Raw genomic sequence first — 17,292 nt, 5'->3', positions numbered from 1 at the left:
CCATAGGAGTTAGGAAGTAATTGGTTTTAAATTGTGTTTAAAGTACTTGAATGAGCACATTGTCTATGGATTTCTGATTGTTTAACTGGAGGAAGAGGTGTCCTATGGGGATGTGCAAATATGCTGTGCTTTATAATGCATTTGAAAGGGAAATCAGTGTTATAACTATGTTAATAATGTTTTGATTGGAGCATGTTAAAATGCTGTTGCTTTAAACCCACTTGTATGTAGAATGTAACTACTGGACCAGTGGTCACCAACACTCTTCCTCGAGAGCTACCTTTTGGCTGTAAAACATTTCAGCGTAGACTACTTTATTCCTCCATCGCACCCAGCATTCCTGGGATAGTCTCTTGATCCATAATGACCCTGACCAGGATGAAGTGGCTACTGAAAATCAATTAAATAAGGACTACTCGTTTGGGCAATCCAACTGGTAATTGAAAACCTGCATTACAGTGCAATGCCACTAAATAAACGAATACCATTAATTAATATTTAGTAGTTCACTAGGCCACATGTTCAAGTTACACATTAGCACTTTGTGGCAGCAGTTTGAGGATGAACCCCATGGGTGTGATGGTCAGGTGTCCACATACTTTGGGCCATATAGTGCATATCAGTTAGAGTAAGAATTCATTTAATACACATTCTGGAAGCTCAAACGCAGCACACAAAGACATTTATATTACAGCCAACAAATTAAAAGGCAAGTATGTATAAAGTATGACTTCAGGTCAGTGGCCTTCTTTCAGTAATTGTGTTGTTATTGCTGCTGTATCACTCACTGCTAATAACTATTTACCTGTTTACGAATGAACATGCATTATTTTATATTGGCTACAATTCCTCTTTCCCACGTCCTCCTCTTTCTTCCTTTATTAATATTATTAATTTATTTATTTATTTATTTTTGTTGTTTTTGTTTTTTGTTTTTTACATTACTATTGACTCAGTTACGCCTGCTGTGCGGAAAGTGCGCATGGTGTCCATGGTAACGACGCTACCCCTAACGTAAAATGCCTAGCAACTGCGAGAAGGTTTATAAAAAGAACGTGTTGTTTTAGTTAGCTTTATTGCTAGCCCGTTGTTGTCTATTAACCAAGTCAGAGTAGTCTTAAGCCAGTCAAATTTACTTACGTGTTTTTAAACCTATGCGTATGAACATGATCAGCATACCATGAGCAGTGTTCACACCGGACTGAAACATTACCTCGTCATATATTAACTAATCTGTGCTACATACACTAAGTAGCTAACTATCACCCGCTAAGAGCTAGGAAGAATTAAAAGGTATATTATGTTTCGTTGTTAACGGTAATGTTAATGTATGCACGGTCGGAAATCGGGAGATGATATGCAGGTAAGTAACTCTATCAACTTTGTTGTTGCTTTTATTTACCGTCTAATGAAACCTTTTTTTTTAACCTTCAAACATTTTGCTTATACTGGAATGTAAAACTGTCCATATCTGTTCATAGAGCTTCACTGAACACTTACTGAAACCAAACTGTAAACTTTTAGTCTATATGGCATTCATTTCTTTTTCTTACTGGAATTTTTTTTTGTTGCCTTTGGTTTGAAATGAGTACTTCTTCCAAGTTGTGCTGATGTGTAAAATGCAAAGAAGAAGAAAAAGCCCCTTTAGACCAAAAAAAAAAAAAAAAAAGGAAATGTCTCTCATCTGAAAACTAAAAGAGTTGGAATAAAAAAAAGGATAAGAAGGATATGAGAAAGGTATTAAACATGAGGGCTAAAAAAATTGTTTGCATAAGTAGCCTTACTTCAAATGGAAAAAAATACAATGTGAGAGAAAAGGTAATATCACATAATCTACTATAAACCTCAGGAAGATTGTCTTTCTTTGCCTGTTGAGATGCAATAATTCAGGTAGGTATGTTAATGTGTGACTTAAAATCTTTATCTCTTCAAGACCTCGGATGATCCCTATGAGAAGTTCATTCTGCAGCATTTAAAGCATTATGGACTTTTTACAGGTAGGTCTGTGCTCGAATGCATCAATCATCTTTGCTTGTATATTAAGTCTCGATTAAGTATTAACTAGAGAGTAATAGTCATTGTTATATTACTGGGGAAAAAATGAAGCAGTATTAAGTATTCAGGTGTGATTGTTAAGTAACCTATGCAACGTATCTGAGTTTACAGTGGATATAAAAAGTCTGCATACCCCTGTTAAAATGGCAGGGTTTTTTATTTAAGTAAAAGAATGTAATACATACATAAAGTATACAAATAAAATGAAAAACATGCAGAAACCTTTTTAGGGGAAAAGAAAAAAACTTACAATAACCTTGTTGCATAAGTCTGCACTAATACTAATACTTTGTTGGAGAACCTTTTGATTTTATTACATCCCTCAGTCTTATCAGCATGGCACATCTTGACTTAGGAATATTTTCTCACTCTGTCTTGCAAAAACATTTTAGATACATCAATTTGTAAGGGCATCTTCTGTGCACAGCCCGCTTCAAGTCACCCCACAGATTTTTAGTTGGATTCAGGTCTGGGCTCTGGCTAGGTCATTCAAAAGCATTTATTATCTTTTGGTGAAGCCATTCCTTTGTTGATTTGGATGTATGGTTTGGGTCAGTGTCGTGCCGAAAGGAGAAATTCCTTTTCATCTTCACTTTACTAGCAGACACCTGAAGGTTTTGCACTAAAATTGACTGGTTTTTGTAACTATTCATGATTCCCACCATGATAAAAGCTTCAGTTCTGGCTGAAGAAAAGCAGCCCCAAAGCATGGTGCTGCCACCACCATGCTTCACCGTGGGTATGGTGTTCTTTTGGTGACATACCTTTTGTACCATTTTACATACCTTTTGTAATTATGGAATTATCATACCTTTCGTAATTGGTCTCATCAGACCATGACAAAAACATTCCGACAGGATTTATCTTGGTTTAATTTTTTTCAGCACAAAAACCTGCCATTTTAACAGGGGTGTGTAGATTTCTTATATCCATTGTAAATCAAGACATATCTAATGTGAGTACAAGTGGTAGGCCAAATTTTATCTTGTGCATTGAAGTGTAATGCATGTTAAAGATACTTAACAACCTGTTGTTTATCAATAACATGGGATTTAATTACTTGTTTGAATATGTATTTTGGTTTTTAGGCCAGAGTTCTGCGTTTCTTCAGAGAAATATATCAACAGGCAGACTATGGGACAGCAGCCATGATTCTGTGGCCACAGATGTCCTCCATTCAACTGCTGACAGCACAGACATGGATGAGGAACAGCCACAGGCACATCAGGGACAATGTATTTTTTTTGGGGGGGGGGGGGGGGATTATAGCAGAAATGTTGAAGATAAAATGTGATAAAATTATTATTTTTCTAGTTGAATGTTCTTTTTAAAGTTAGTGAAATTAACAAATTTGTTTCTCATTCACCATTTATTGTTGTATGAGACCTATTCTTGATTCAGAATATCTTTATTAGCTCAGTCCATTTGAAATGAATCACATTAACAATATAACGACATATACCATACACCATCACAAAGAAAATGTATACCTTCAGTTACCTCAACTGAAATTTAACATCTTGGATTAAATGATGATTGTCCAGTAAAAGACTAATATTTCTAGATAAGGTGTCCACAACAAAATACGATGTATAATTGTTTCAATCTTTATATCAATTTTAAACCTAGTTCTATAATCACTTTCCAGTGATATTTCTAGCATTATTCAAACACTTAATAGCTGCTCGATTTCTTTGCTTTCTGCACTGTTCCATTTGAAGCCCAAAACCACCTGTAACTTAAGTGTTAGGTCATGGCACATTTGCATCACCTAACAAATTTTGAAATGTACTACTGCCTTTATAAAAGATTCAGGTATGTTAAAAGGAAGATGGACCAGGAAAGTAAACAGAAGCTGCTCAGTTACAAAGCTAATCTGCTTGTTAAACCTCAGGACCTCCCTTCTCAAATGTCTTCTCTTGCTGTCTGTGGGTGTGTGTATGTGTGGCAAATTTTGTTTTTCATTTATATTTACTTTTGTGTCATACATCTAGTCTCTTTCAACATGGAGAACTATCTCAGGACCAGACAGCTATTAATTGACCTTGATGATGGAAGGCCTATCCGACGCCTAAGGGAACCACTGGACCTCTTTTCTATCCCTTCCACTTCCTGTCCCTTCCAGGGTGTTCGCTGGCCAGTTGAATGTGAAGTCATCTGTGACAAAATCCAACACTTGGGTATGCATTTGTTATGCTTTTGATCCAGAAATAGTCACACTGCTTCCTGGTTCCTGTTTTTTTTTTATTGCCCTTCTATGTATTGATACAGAATGGGATCCTCCAGAACCCGAACCGTTTTATCAACAGACTGGCCATGAGCGAACCCCCATGCCAGGAGGAGAAGAAAAAGGAATCACTGTGTATTGTGTAGACTCTGGTAACACTCAACATACAGAAAGTTTTTGCCAGACAATGTTTAAAACCAACAGTGATCTGAACCCTCTTAGAAAAGTGTTTATACTTTTAATGCTTGTGTACTTTATCAACTACTTAAAAACTGCTACTAATAAGACCTTTGTTTCTGTGTTTTCTGTGTGTTTATTAAGCCACAAAAATGCCCTGCTTCACTTGTTCCCGTGTTGGTGGCAGCAGGAGGCATATAAAGAATTTCATGTCTAGTCCCGACAGCAAAGAGACACCTACCCTGTCCTTTGAGTCCAGATTTGAGAGTGGTAATCTTCAAAAAGCAGTTAAAATGTAAGTAGATAACAATGGCATTTCCAGCACATTCTATAGCTGAAGCTGGAATCAAAATCTTTCCAACCAATAGTGAGAGCAGGCAGACCAATTTCGCAACAACTGGCTCTACACCTGGATTACTAGCAAGCTGAAATAAAATCCAAACAATAAAGAGGACTTGTTAGTCAGGTATACATGGTATACACAGGCTACAATATTTCCTTTATGCATAATAATTTAGCCAGGAAGAAGCCGCTATTAGCTGTATATATATTCCCTTCCAAAAGTTTTGAAAGTTCTATTGTTTTTGCTGTACAGTAAAGAAATTTGGGTTTGAGATCAAAAGATGAACATGAGGCAATAGATCAGAATTTCAGCTTTAATTTCCCAATATTTACATATAGATGTGTTAAACAACTTAGAACATGGCACCTTTGGTGGCAGACCACTCAATCTTTAGGTGAGCAATAGTATTGGACCAGATAGTCTTAAAGTAAAAAACACTTAATATTTGTTCGCATATCCCTTGCTTGCAATAACTGCATCAAGCTCACTGACATCAAAAAACTATTGCATTCTTTTTTTGTGATTCTTTTCCAGATTTGTACCTTCCTTCAGTTGTTGTTTGTTTTTGGGGGTTTCTCCCTTCAGTCTCCTCTTCAGGGGGTGAAATGCATGTTCAACTGGGTTAAGGTCTGGTGATTGACTTGGCCAGTTGACAACCTTCAAATTTTCCCCCGATTAAGTACTTTGTTGTGTTTTCAGTACTTTTTGGGTCATTGTCTTGCTGCATGATAGTTTCTCCCAATTAAATTAGATGCATTACTCTGTAAATTGTCAGACAGACTTCTTAATTCATTCTGAGGCTACCACCATGATTTACATCATCAGTAAAGATTAGTGAGCCTGTTCTAAGCAGCCATGCAAGCCCAAGCCATTACACTACCTCCACTGTTCTTGACCGATGAACTTGTATGTTTTGGATCATGATCAGATCCTTTCTTTTTCCATCACTTTGGCCTTTCCATCACTTTGGTAGAGGTTAATCTTGGTTCCAGAACTTTTTTGGCTCATCTCTGTATTTCTTGGCAAATTCGAATTTGGTCTTCTGATTCTTACTGCTAATGAGTGGTTTGCATCGTTTGGTATGGCCTCTATATACTGTTCTCAAAGTCTTCTTCAAAAGGTGGAATGTCATACCTTCACCCCTGCCCTGTGGAGGTTGTTGGTGATGTCACTGACTGTTGTTTTTGGGCTTTTCTTCACAGCTCTCACAATGTTTCTGTCATCAACTGCTATTGTTTTCCTTGGCTGACCTGTTTGATGTCTGGTTTTTGGTACACCAGTGGTTTCTTTTTCAGGACATTCCAAATTGTTGTATTGTCTATGCCAAATGCTTGTGCAATGGCACAAGAGTTTTCCATTCATCTTTTGATCTCAAACTCAGTTGTCTTCAGTGTATAGCAAAATCAAAAGAATTGGCCTTGCCATTCCACTACTTCTGGAGGGGACTGTATATTAACAACTATTTCCGGTAATGTGGCCCCTTAATTTGCCATAACATTCACTAACTTGGTAAATATCTGTTATTATCCATCATGCAGAGATTTATGGATTATTAATGGATGTACTCAGCTACAGGTCCCTTGTTTTCAGACTGTAACTCATGTAGTTCCCTGAATATTGTGGAACTGTTAGTTATTGTTGTTTGACAGCCATATATAGCCTACATACATCCAACAGGATTTCAGTGTTGTGAATCCTCTGTTCAGATGGAAAATATAGTACAGACTAGCAGTGGAAGCAGGTGATCTTCTCCTTCATCGTGGTGGAAAGTGACACTACCACTATATGCACTACACATCTATTACCATATACCATAATGCAGAGGTTAACACACGAGTCATCTTCAGCACTTCTAGAATTTACCTCTTCTCACTAATTCTTTGTTAATTTAGGTGCCCCTAATTAAAGAATGTTATTCTCTCTATAAATATACACTGTAAACATTAAACAATGATATTTTCTCTTTTTAGTGGTCATTATGACTATGAGCTCACTTTGCGCAATGACATGTACACCAAAAAGCACACACAGTGGTTCTACTTCCGTGTGAAGAACATGAAGGTTGGTGTCGCATATCGTTTCACGATTATCAACCTGATGAAATCCAGCAGTCTGTATGAAGCAGGCATGCGTCCACTGCTGTATTCTGAGGTTGGTGCCTGGCTGAAGGGAGAGGGTTGGTACCGTGCAGGCAACAACATTCGGTGAGTTTACATGGCTGTTAAATCTATCAGTCACACTTAGTTTGTAGTAAAAAGAGAGTTTGTAACCCTGCATACCTATCATCCATTTTTATGAAAGGTATTACCGGAATCAGAGTGAAAAAGAGAACAAACCACTGTACTCACTCACCTGGACACTTGAGTTTCCTCATGAAAATGATACCTGCTACTTGGCCCACTGCTACCCGTACACCTACTCAGACCTGCAAAACTATCTGCAAGGTGTGGTTTCAGACCCGGCTCGGGCAATGTACTGTAAAGTGCGGGTACTGTGCCGAAGCTTGGCAGGAAACTCTGTGTATGTGCTGACTATTACTGCACCCTGCGGCACCTGGCAAGAGCGAAGAAACAGGCAAGCTGTGGTAGTAACAGCTCGGGTGCATCCGGGAGAAACAAATAGCTCATGGATTATGCTGGGCTTCTTGGATTTTCTGTTGGGTAAATCACCCGATGCACGTCTTCTGAGGGAAACCTTTGTGTTTAAGGTTAGTGAATAAAGAGCCCATCTTTTGAAATGCTTCTACAAGGCAGTTCCAAATGAAACGGTATAATATTGTAAGATATAATGAAGCTGAATACGTAAGTATAGTTGTAAAAATGAATGAAATTGAAAGACATTGTGCATGTGATAGAGTGCATTTGTGCATTTACACTAAAAATGCACTGCATTTTAAAAACCTGAAAATGGCTCCACTGGATCAACTGCAGGTAGTGCCAATGCTGAACCCTGATGGCGTGGTGGTTGGGAACTACCGCTGCTCTCTGTCAGGCCGTGATATGAACCGCAACTATCGTACTCTACTTAAGGAGTCATTCCCCTGTGTGTGGTACACTCGCAATATGGTGAAACGGTGAGTAACATCTCATACACTTAGAATGGCACTTATTTCAGTAAAGATGAGTGGAAATGTGTGCAGATTTTAACACATTTGCACAAATATGAAGTGGAACTCCATGTAGGCTTCTGCTTTTGTAGCCCATCTGCCTCAAGGTTTGACGTGTTTTGTGTTCCGAGATGCTTTTCTGCTCACCACAATTGTCCAGAGTGGTTATCGGTAGCCTTTCTGTCAGCTCAAACCAGTCTGGCCATTCTCTGTTGACCTCTCTCATCAACACTAGCTGCTCACTGGATGTTTTTTTCTTTATTGCACTATTTTTAGTAAACTCTAGAGACTGTTGTGAGTAAAAATCCAAGGAGATCAGCAGTTATAAAAATACGCAAATCAGCCTACCTGCACCGACAATAATGCCATGGTGAAAATCGTCTCTGCTTGATTTTATGCATTGTACTGCTGCCACACCACTGGCTGATCAGATAATTTAATGAATGTGTAGGTGTACAGGTGTTCCTAATAAAGTGCTCAGTGAGTGTACGTCTGCTTTATATGAAACGCCCTAATTTATGCAGGTGGTAAAATAGTGAGGATATTGAGCTAATAATAGGAAAGCATTCTGCTCTCCTAGATCCAAGGAAAGAAAGAGCCAATATCTGAGGAAGGAATTAAATAGAAGAGTGGGAAAATAAATTTCAGTGAAGATGAGTTGGGGGTACTTTTGTCCAAGTTTACTACTACTAAAAAAAAAAAGACAAGCCTGGAAGTAGTTGTTTATAAAGCTGCTAAGGACCAAATCAGTGAAAACAAAGCAAAAGAAAAAAACTGACTCAACAGCATGTCATGTATAATCAATAATGTATATTGCTAGGTTTTTATTCCTTTTAGAGCCTGCCTAGGTCTAATTTTAACTGATGAAATTGATGAGTCTCTGGAATTAACCTATGATTATTTTTACAATTTAACCATACTCAACTTTGATTGATAAGGGCCAATGTTTTGACATTTTTTCATGCATATTAAATGAGATAAAGTACATTGCTTTAATTCCTTAGGTTACTTGCTGAGAGAGAAGTACTGTTATATTGTGACTTTCATGGACACAGCAGAAAAAACAATGTATTCATGTACGGTTGCACTGATCGTAAGGATACTTCACTACATCTTCAGGAGCGTGTCTTCCCTCTGATGATGAGCAAAAATGCCAAAGACAAGGTAAGAATGTGGCGAGGTTGTTGCAGTTTGGGTTAGTTGATGTCTTAAAAGTAGGTCTTCAATTGCATTATTAACACAGCATATTTGTTTATTTTTAGTTTTCTTTCAAGAGTTGTAAGTTTAAGGTGCAGAAAGGCAAAGAAGGCACTGGTCGCATTGTAATGTGGAGGCTCGGCATCAGAAACAGCTATACTATGGAGTCCACTTTTGGAGGTTCCACATTAGGTAAAGACCTTTGGAAGGCCTTTAGTTTTATAAAGTTTGGATAATGAGATTTTTGTAAACTGACCATTTTCTGTCAGGGATTTTAAGACCATAATGTTTATTTCTTGTCATATAGGGCCATAATACACCTGTACTCTCTGATCTGTTACAATTAGCTTTTAATTTACTTTTTTTTTTTTTTTTTTTTCAAATAACTGGTGTATAAGAGAAGGGAAATGTTAAATTCTCTTTGAAATTGTGTAGTGCTTGTCTTGGAAATGTCTTTACCAAGTCTGTTCTCATTCAAAGGGGGCAGGAGAGGAACTCACTTCTCTGTAGGGGACCTGAAGTCTATGGGCTACCACTTTTGTGATACCCTCCTGGACTTCTGTGACCCAGACCAAACCAAGGTTCTTTATTTTTCTAGTTTTTTCCAGTCTTGTGAAAACTTCTGTATTCTGCCAATAAGACAGAACAAAGGCATTGAAAATCTGGTTTACAAATGTTGACTGTTTTGTTCAGACTGAACATTGTCTAAAGGAACTGGGGGTTTTGCTGAAGCAGGAGATCGGACGGAAGCTGGGCAGGGATGTGGAATCCCTGGAGGGTCTCTCTGATGTAGACATTGAGTCCAGGTAAAGAGTTTTAATTATCCCAATCATTTAAACTGATTATCATGTTAAAACATTTTGAAATGTGTTCACACTAATTGAAATGTGTGAACATAAGCAGAGATGATATGAATAGATCTAGAACACTGCTTAAAATATGAATGGGGTAGTGTTTAAAGTTCAACAGGGCAGCTATCTTACCCATGTCCTGTCTTGTGGGTGAAGAGATTAGCAGAAAGCACCAGACCTATCAGATTCTTACACTGACTCTGGTACAGATATAGGGTGCATTGCTCTGTTACTTATGGAGAAACCTGCATGCACAGTAGCCAAATCATCCTTTTTTATGTTATTGGAGCGAAAAATCAGACATTGTCTTGCCATTGTCAGACATTGTCTTTTTTGGGTGCATGCGTCCCTCATGATGGTATTGTAGGGCTTAAAATAACTGCCTGGGAACATTTGCAAAATGACTGCAGAGTGGACAGATTTTACTGTAAGAACTAAAATCCAGCCTACTGTTTACTATAACATTTTACAGATATTGAGTAAGAATATAATAAGTGCCACTAACAATGCACATTGACTTATTACAGTACAAGTGGATCAAATAGCACAGACTCAGATGGTCTTCCTGTTCATCTTTTAAACTGCACAGACCAGGTACACTATTCACCTAGTTAAATGTATATAGTGCTATCAGTGCCTTCAATTATGTTTATTTATTGCTTTTGCTGATCTTTTTTTTTTTGCTTTGTCAAGGATATAAAAGTCAAGACAAAGCATTTACGGAGCAGAAAAGAAAGGAATCGATTACGACAGCAGGGAGCACAGAGTGCAAAATCCAAGATCCTTCACAGAGACAACAAAAACCCAGTAAGCTTCACATGGAAAGTATCAAAAGTGTCACAGTGCTCTGTGAGTCCTGAGTGAGTTTTCTTCTTGCCTTGGCAGGATATGATGCCATCCAAAGAAGATCTAGTGACTCAAACAATCCAAGGAAAAACAATCACTCCAGTGAAAGAGGGGAAGGATAAGAAACCAAATGTGATGTATAAATAATATCTAAAATATGTATGAATAATATACATAAAGCTTGATTAAAATATGTTAAATCAATATGTTTATATATTCAGACACCGATAGTGAGGGTTAATCAGTCTGCGAGGACCTGGATCCCACATCCCATTTCACGTGTTAGTCTTTCTGGCCATGAGGATTTTTGGGAGGACAAGAAAGACAAGGTATGCCCTCTAGTGTATTAAAAAACCAACAACATTTTGCTCATATCTGAACAATAGTAATGTTATATAATGTGATTATAACATCTACTTGGACAAGGGCGAAATCCTGAATCAAGCAAAAACAAAAATCCGACCTATAAGTATATTGTTTGTATTGTGTCCTTTTCTTGAATCCAGCATGTGGAACCTGGTTTACTTTGGTATTAGGTGTCACCTAACATCAAGGGAAGTGCAATACCAAACAACAAATATAAACGATTTCAGAAATAGAGCCATAATTAAAATTTATTGTGCAGTCTAGACTTTTTCACTAAAAACAAACACTACTCACCATAGGCCAGTAAATAAAATAAAATAAAAAAGTTTATATTGAACCCTCTGATTACTATAAACCATTAATACTATACATTATAAACTTTATTAGCCAAACAACATAAGCTTATCGGAGCCGTTCCCTGCACATCTAGTTTAAAGGAACTTATAATAAAAGATTTCTCTTATCGGTTATGGTCCGTTGTGCCTTGGTGTTTACTATGCATTCCATGGTTAGTTGCTAATTTGCAATAAACCTGCTGTGCCATTCGAGATAAAAACTACTGTGCTAACTATTGTTCTCCCTTTAAATTCTAAAGCATGGCTTAGGTTACTCTCCTACCTTATTAGAGGAGACTGAGTCAATAAATCACTCCCAGAAGCAAAAACAGCACCAACCCTTGATTGTCACTGCAGTTCAACACAGATTATCATGTCTGCCAATTCAACAGTTCCCCGTGCTTTTCAACAAGGATGTCAAAGCATACTCAGGAATGAGAGGTGGGTCCGTCCTTAATAGTTTTGCCTCCTTTAACCTTTTGCAGAAAGTCACCTCATTTTTTTATACACTAACTTTAGATTTGATGAACTTCTGCTATATTCATTTTATTGCAGTGGTATTTAGCCCTTTAAAGAGTAACATTTAATTGTTATGGTACTGTTTATATCATAGGAAGGTCCTCTGTTTCAAAAATCTCACTTCGTAGGTAAGTGGTTCATTTACATTTCTTTATTGTACATGTTAATAATTTCCACTATAGTGTTTAACGTTGTTCTACAATCTGTAATAATCAATTTAATACTTATCATCCATTTCTAATAACAGTCTTTGTGTGTGTCATATTTTTGCACAGCTGTAACATCTATTTCTGTCCATTGCAGGGCTGTTCCGGAGTTCATTTCTATCAAAAACCTAGAGCTCAGCCGCTCAGCCTACTCCTCACCAGCCCACACTGACAACCAGCAAAATATCAGGCCGAAAAGAACACCACAGTCAACCAGAGTTTCACTTGAATCCTACATGCCTGAAATACCAAACACTACAGGCACCCTGAGAACCAATCATAAAAGAAATGCACTAGGTGAATCTGATTCATATGAACATAAGGTGTAGTGAGGCTGTCAAACTTGAACATGTGTTTCTTATGGGTTTCCAAAACATGCAGATAAGATGGATCGGCTATGCTAGATTACACACAGGAATGAGTGGTGAATGAGTGGTGCCCTGAGATGGACTGGTGTTCCATCTGGATTGAATTCCCTCACCTTGTGCCCAGTGATAATGGGATAAGCTCTGAATTCAGTGTGACTCTGCTCAGGATAATGTGATTACTGAAGCTGAATGAATGAATGAATGAATGAAAGAAAATGTTTTTTTTTAAGTCCAAATTTTAAAGTCAAATTATTATGAGTAAAAACAGGCATGGGCACAATACCAAGTGAGCATCATAGCCAGTGTATCCAATTTATAATCCAGTTTAAAAGTAATTTGCTACGAAATCCATTCCTGACTCAGGAGGCTAGATAGTTATAGATGTAGTTTACTTGTTTGGTGGAAAAATGTCAAACAGATGCATAAATACATAATTGCATCTTAAATCATTTCAAATATTACTGTTAGAATTTGAACCTTAACCAAGAGTCATTTACCTGCAGCAGGTCTGGCAGTACTGGAGGCTGAGCAGTCCAGTGAAGCCGAGCAGCTCAGTAAACAAGAAAGAGAGCACTACTCTTTTTTCCCTTATCTAAGCAGCATTAACAGGCCTGGGAAAAGGTATTTCAGTCTTTTATTCATACCAGGTCTCATTCATTTTTTTTTTCACTTTCATAATTGTCACTATGGTGTGCTATTGGGACCTAACTCCACAGCAGTAGGAAGTCCTCAGATGAACAGGCTCAACTCAGAACTGAGGCTAGGGACGTTAACTGGTGGGTATGACGATGCAGCTTCATCAGGCAGCTGGAGCAATGAAGGCAGGTATACAGTGCCTAGTACATCTATGGTTTCTCTCCTTTAACATAATAAAAAGATAATATTCTGCCTACATTTTTTATACACCATATGGCCAAAGGTTTGTGGACACCTGACCAACACACCCATATGTGGGCCTTCTGCAGTTGCCACAAAGTTGGAAGCACACAATTGTATAGGATGTCTTTGTATGCTGTAGCATTACACCTTCAAGCATGACAATGCCAGGCCTTCCCAGAAGAGTAGAGGCTGTTCCAGCAGCAAATGTCCCCCTAAAGTCCCTCTAAATCTGGAAAGGGATGTTCAAAAAGTACATAGTGGTGTAATGGTCAGGTGTGCACAAGTCTTTGCCCATAAAGTATATCAATCATTTTAGTTAAAAAATATGGGATCATGGGAGACCTGACTTCTTCCTGAATCCTGAGACAGAGGGTTGACTCATTGCAACTTCTACTTACATTCCGGACCACCAGGCCAGTTTCCTACAGAGCTAGTGGAGTCTTTCCATGTGCTGAGTTGTCACAGCAGGAAGTGAAATGGACAGCATATTCAGTTGTTCAGTTATCTAGAAAGAATCACTGGTTTGCATTGTTGCAGCATGTGTTGCAGCTCAGCTTACTAGAAAGTAAAAGATAATGATGTAGAGTAGAGCTTGGTGAAGCTTAGTACAGCTGCCTCACACTCCCATTTAGTCTCAGTTTCTGCTTCTCTGAACTTGACGATTGAGGCCACCTTAGTGGAGAGTATTGATAGCCTCTGGTGATCACAATGTCATGCAGGAGTGCAGCCTGACAGCAGCAACTAATGTTGTGGATGCTCGCTTTAAAACTATCTTAGCAAAGGTAAAGGTTGGACCCCAACCTGACACAACTGAACAAACACATTTCTTAGTGACTGGCCTATCCTATAATGTATCCGTTTCACTAAACAGCCGTCATGCAGATCTACAAGTGCATTCAAGTTGTGTCCTGTTGCATGCTGGCTGCCAAGGGTGCCTTAGGTGGAGACACCGGTGACCTTATTACATTCTTTTGAAGCTTTGAGCATAAACCTGAGCTGCATATAACCTGAATATAAAACAAGCTGGTTTGTAAGGCATATGATGCTCTGGCTAATGTGGGTTGTATCTTTAACATGGTGGCACAGTTGGGCCTTAATGTGAATGCCCAAAGCTTAAGACACAGAATTCAGAAATCCTACCGGCTGCACTCCAAGCATGAGAGCCATAGAAATGGAGTGTGGAGGATACTGGATTCGTTAAAGCAAACGAGAAGGCAAGCTGGCTCTCTCCAATGCTGTTGCCTGAGTAAAAAGGATCCTGTCTCTGCTAGTCCCTGGACAGGTCTTTGGCACACAAACCCAAGAGGCACTACTAAACTCAGCACAAAAAGAACCGTCCCTTATTCAGGAGACTGTATTTTAAAGATAATTTTGTAAAATCCAAATAAGCTTTACATATCTTTATTGGAAAGAGTTTAAACAATGTTTTTCATGCTTGTTCAATGAACCATAAACAGTTATTGCACATGCACATGTGGAACAGTCCTTAAGACAAGAACAGTTTACAGACAGTAGATAATTAAGGTCACAGTTACAATAACTTAAGGCACTAAAGAGACCTTTCTACTGACTCTGAAAAACACCAGAAGAAAGATGCCTAGGGTTCCTACTCACCTGCGTGAACATGCCATAGGTCTGCTGCAGGGAGGCATGAGGACTGCAGATGTGGCCAGAGCAATAAACTGCAATGCCTGTAATGTAAGACACCTAAGACAGGGAGACAGGAAGGACAGCTGATCGTCCTTGCAGTGGAAAATAACATGTAACCATGTGTCCCCCCCAGACATAATGGAGAACTTGCAAATGCCTTGGTGGAAGAGTGGAGAAACATCTCACAGCAAGAAGTGACAATTCTGGTGCAGTCCATGACTTAAAGCAGCTGGTGAACACACCACATACTGACTGTTACTTTTAATATTGACGACCCCCCCCCCCATTTGTTGAATATTTTTATGTTAATACAAATATTTACACATGTTAAGAAATTTGCTGGAAATAAAAGCAGTTGAATGCGAGAAGACATTTCTTTTTTGTTGAGTTTAGATTGTAGTCTCCTTCTGTTCAAAACATGATTTAGAATTTGATGCAGCAGGCTACCTTTAGGCACCCTAGTCTACTATCACACTATATTCCCATAAAGTTGACATTCAAAGACCACAATAGCAGATAGACAGAGTATGCAGGATATAGCACAGGCCATGTTGCTGCCCCTGCACAAAGCCAGAGCAGTCAAACAGTTTCAGTTAGTCACTAACAGCGATTTGTGTGCATTGAGGTTCCACATATTAAAGACAGTTTAGCCCCTTGGGTAAATATGGTGGTGGCTCTTTAATGTTTTGGGGCTGTTTTTCAGCCAGAGGACCTGGACATTTTGTTAGGATACATGGCATCATGGACAAATATCAACAGATTTTAAATGAAAACCTGACTGCCTCTGCCAGAAAGCTTAAAATGGGCCGTGGTTGGATCTTCCAACAGGACAATGATCCAAAACATACATCAAAATCAACACAAAAATGGTTTACTGACCAAAAAATCAAGGTCCCACCATTGCCATCCCAGACCCCTGACTTGAAACCCATAGAAAATCTGTGGGGTGAACTGAAGAGGAGAGTCCACCAGCGTGCACCTCAAAAGCTGAAGGATCTGGAGAGATTCTCTATGGAGGAATGGTCTCAGATCCCTTGCCATGTATTCTCATCAGGCATTATAGGAAAAGAGTCAGAGCTGTTATCTTGGCAAAGGGAGGTAGCACAAAGTATTGAATAAAAGGGTGCCAATAATTGTTGCACACCTATATTTAACAAAGATTTTTTGGGGGATAAACCTGTGTTTTGTTTGCAATTGTTTGATATCCATGAGAGCAGAGTATATGAATTTTTTTATACAAAAGATCAAAAGGTTAAACAATAAAGACAAATTTTTCACAGCCTTCTTTGCTCATATTTACTAAGGGTACCAATATAAGTGGAGGGCACTGTACATACATAACTATTATATACTGTTGATATCTTACCTCTCATTCTGCCTTCTCAGAAGCGTTCATGCTTTCCAGAGGTTGGAGAAAGAATAAATAAAAGCATAAAGCCACAAGCTCATGAGGAAGAGGAGTGAAAAGTGGTCACTTTGGAGAACACCCAGAGGAAAAGTCCAGAGATGCTGTGCAACGGTTCCTTGAAGTACTTCCATTTCTTCATACAAACATGGGGCAGTGGTGGCTCTGGGTTACTGATCAGAAGGTCGGGGGTTCAAGCCCCAGCACTACGAAGCTGCCACTCTTGAGCAAGGCCCTTAACCCTCTCTGCTCCAGGGGCGCTGTATCATGGCTGACCCTGCGCTCTGACCCAAACCTCCTAACATGCTGGAGTATGCGAAGAAAAAAATTTCACTGTGCTGTAATGTATATGTGACCAATAAAGACTCTATCATTATCATACTGAGTATAGAACAATACAATAGCAATTTTGTTTCTTGCTTGGGTTCAGAAACATGATAGATAGGAAAATGTACTTCTTTGGAATTAGTATGTACTTTAGGCATAAAACCTTTGTGTTTATTATTATCTAGCCTACATAATGGACTTTTTCAGGCATTTGTTTTTGCAATCATTTCAGCAAAATACATTTTTCTTATTTTTAAAATGTAAATACAGGGATTGAACATTTCCCGAACGTTTTTGTATGCTTGTTGTGCATGTGCATGCTAGAACTTTTTAAAGAATTACACAGTTTAGTGACATTAAACATACTATTACTGGCATAATTCTGTTTCTAACCATTTCTATCGGAGTTAACACACAGGCACTGGCTCTTTTAAG

The 17,292-nt window shown here is 38.5% G+C and overlaps 1 protein-coding gene across 8 annotated transcripts; it reads left to right on the top strand.

Annotated features, from left to right (window-relative positions):
• The first annotated feature begins 7 nt into the window (after nt 1-7).
• agbl2 (AGBL carboxypeptidase 2) lies at nt 8-17,292 on the top strand. 8 transcript variants are annotated; one of them, XR_008387680.1, is made up of 24 exons: nt 8-1,363; nt 1,934-1,997; nt 3,144-3,290; nt 4,050-4,235; nt 4,327-4,434; nt 4,604-4,754; nt 6,773-7,006; nt 7,104-7,509; nt 7,733-7,875; nt 8,913-9,072; nt 9,171-9,297; nt 9,586-9,686; nt 9,799-9,911; nt 10,484-10,550; nt 10,650-10,763; nt 10,842-10,934; nt 11,024-11,131; nt 11,764-11,944; nt 12,117-12,150; nt 12,326-12,525; nt 13,100-13,217; nt 13,313-13,417; nt 15,259-15,357; nt 16,512-17,292. XR_008387680.1 is itself a non-coding variant. In XM_053641468.1 (23 exons), exons 1-22 carry the CDS (start codon nt 1,331-1,333, stop codon nt 13,380-13,382), a joined length of 2,958 nt encoding a protein of 985 aa, XP_053497443.1. In that variant the 5' UTR covers nt 8-1,330; the 3' UTR covers nt 13,383-13,417; nt 16,512-17,292. The 8 variants fall into 8 exon arrangements, 7 of the variants coding, with proteins under 7 accessions (XP_053497443.1, XP_053497445.1, XP_053497449.1 ...); XM_053641468.1 differs by lacking the exon at nt 15,259-15,357; XM_053641470.1 differs by lacking the exon at nt 15,259-15,357 and having other exon boundaries at nt 13,313-13,421.

Source organism: Ictalurus furcatus, chromosome 14 (genome assembly GCF_023375685.1).
Source record: "Ictalurus furcatus strain D&B chromosome 14, Billie_1.0, whole genome shotgun sequence".
In the NCBI taxonomy this organism is placed as follows: Eukaryota; Metazoa; Chordata; class Actinopteri; order Siluriformes; family Ictaluridae; genus Ictalurus; species Ictalurus furcatus.
This window is presented reverse-complemented; position numbering and strand designations above follow the sequence as displayed.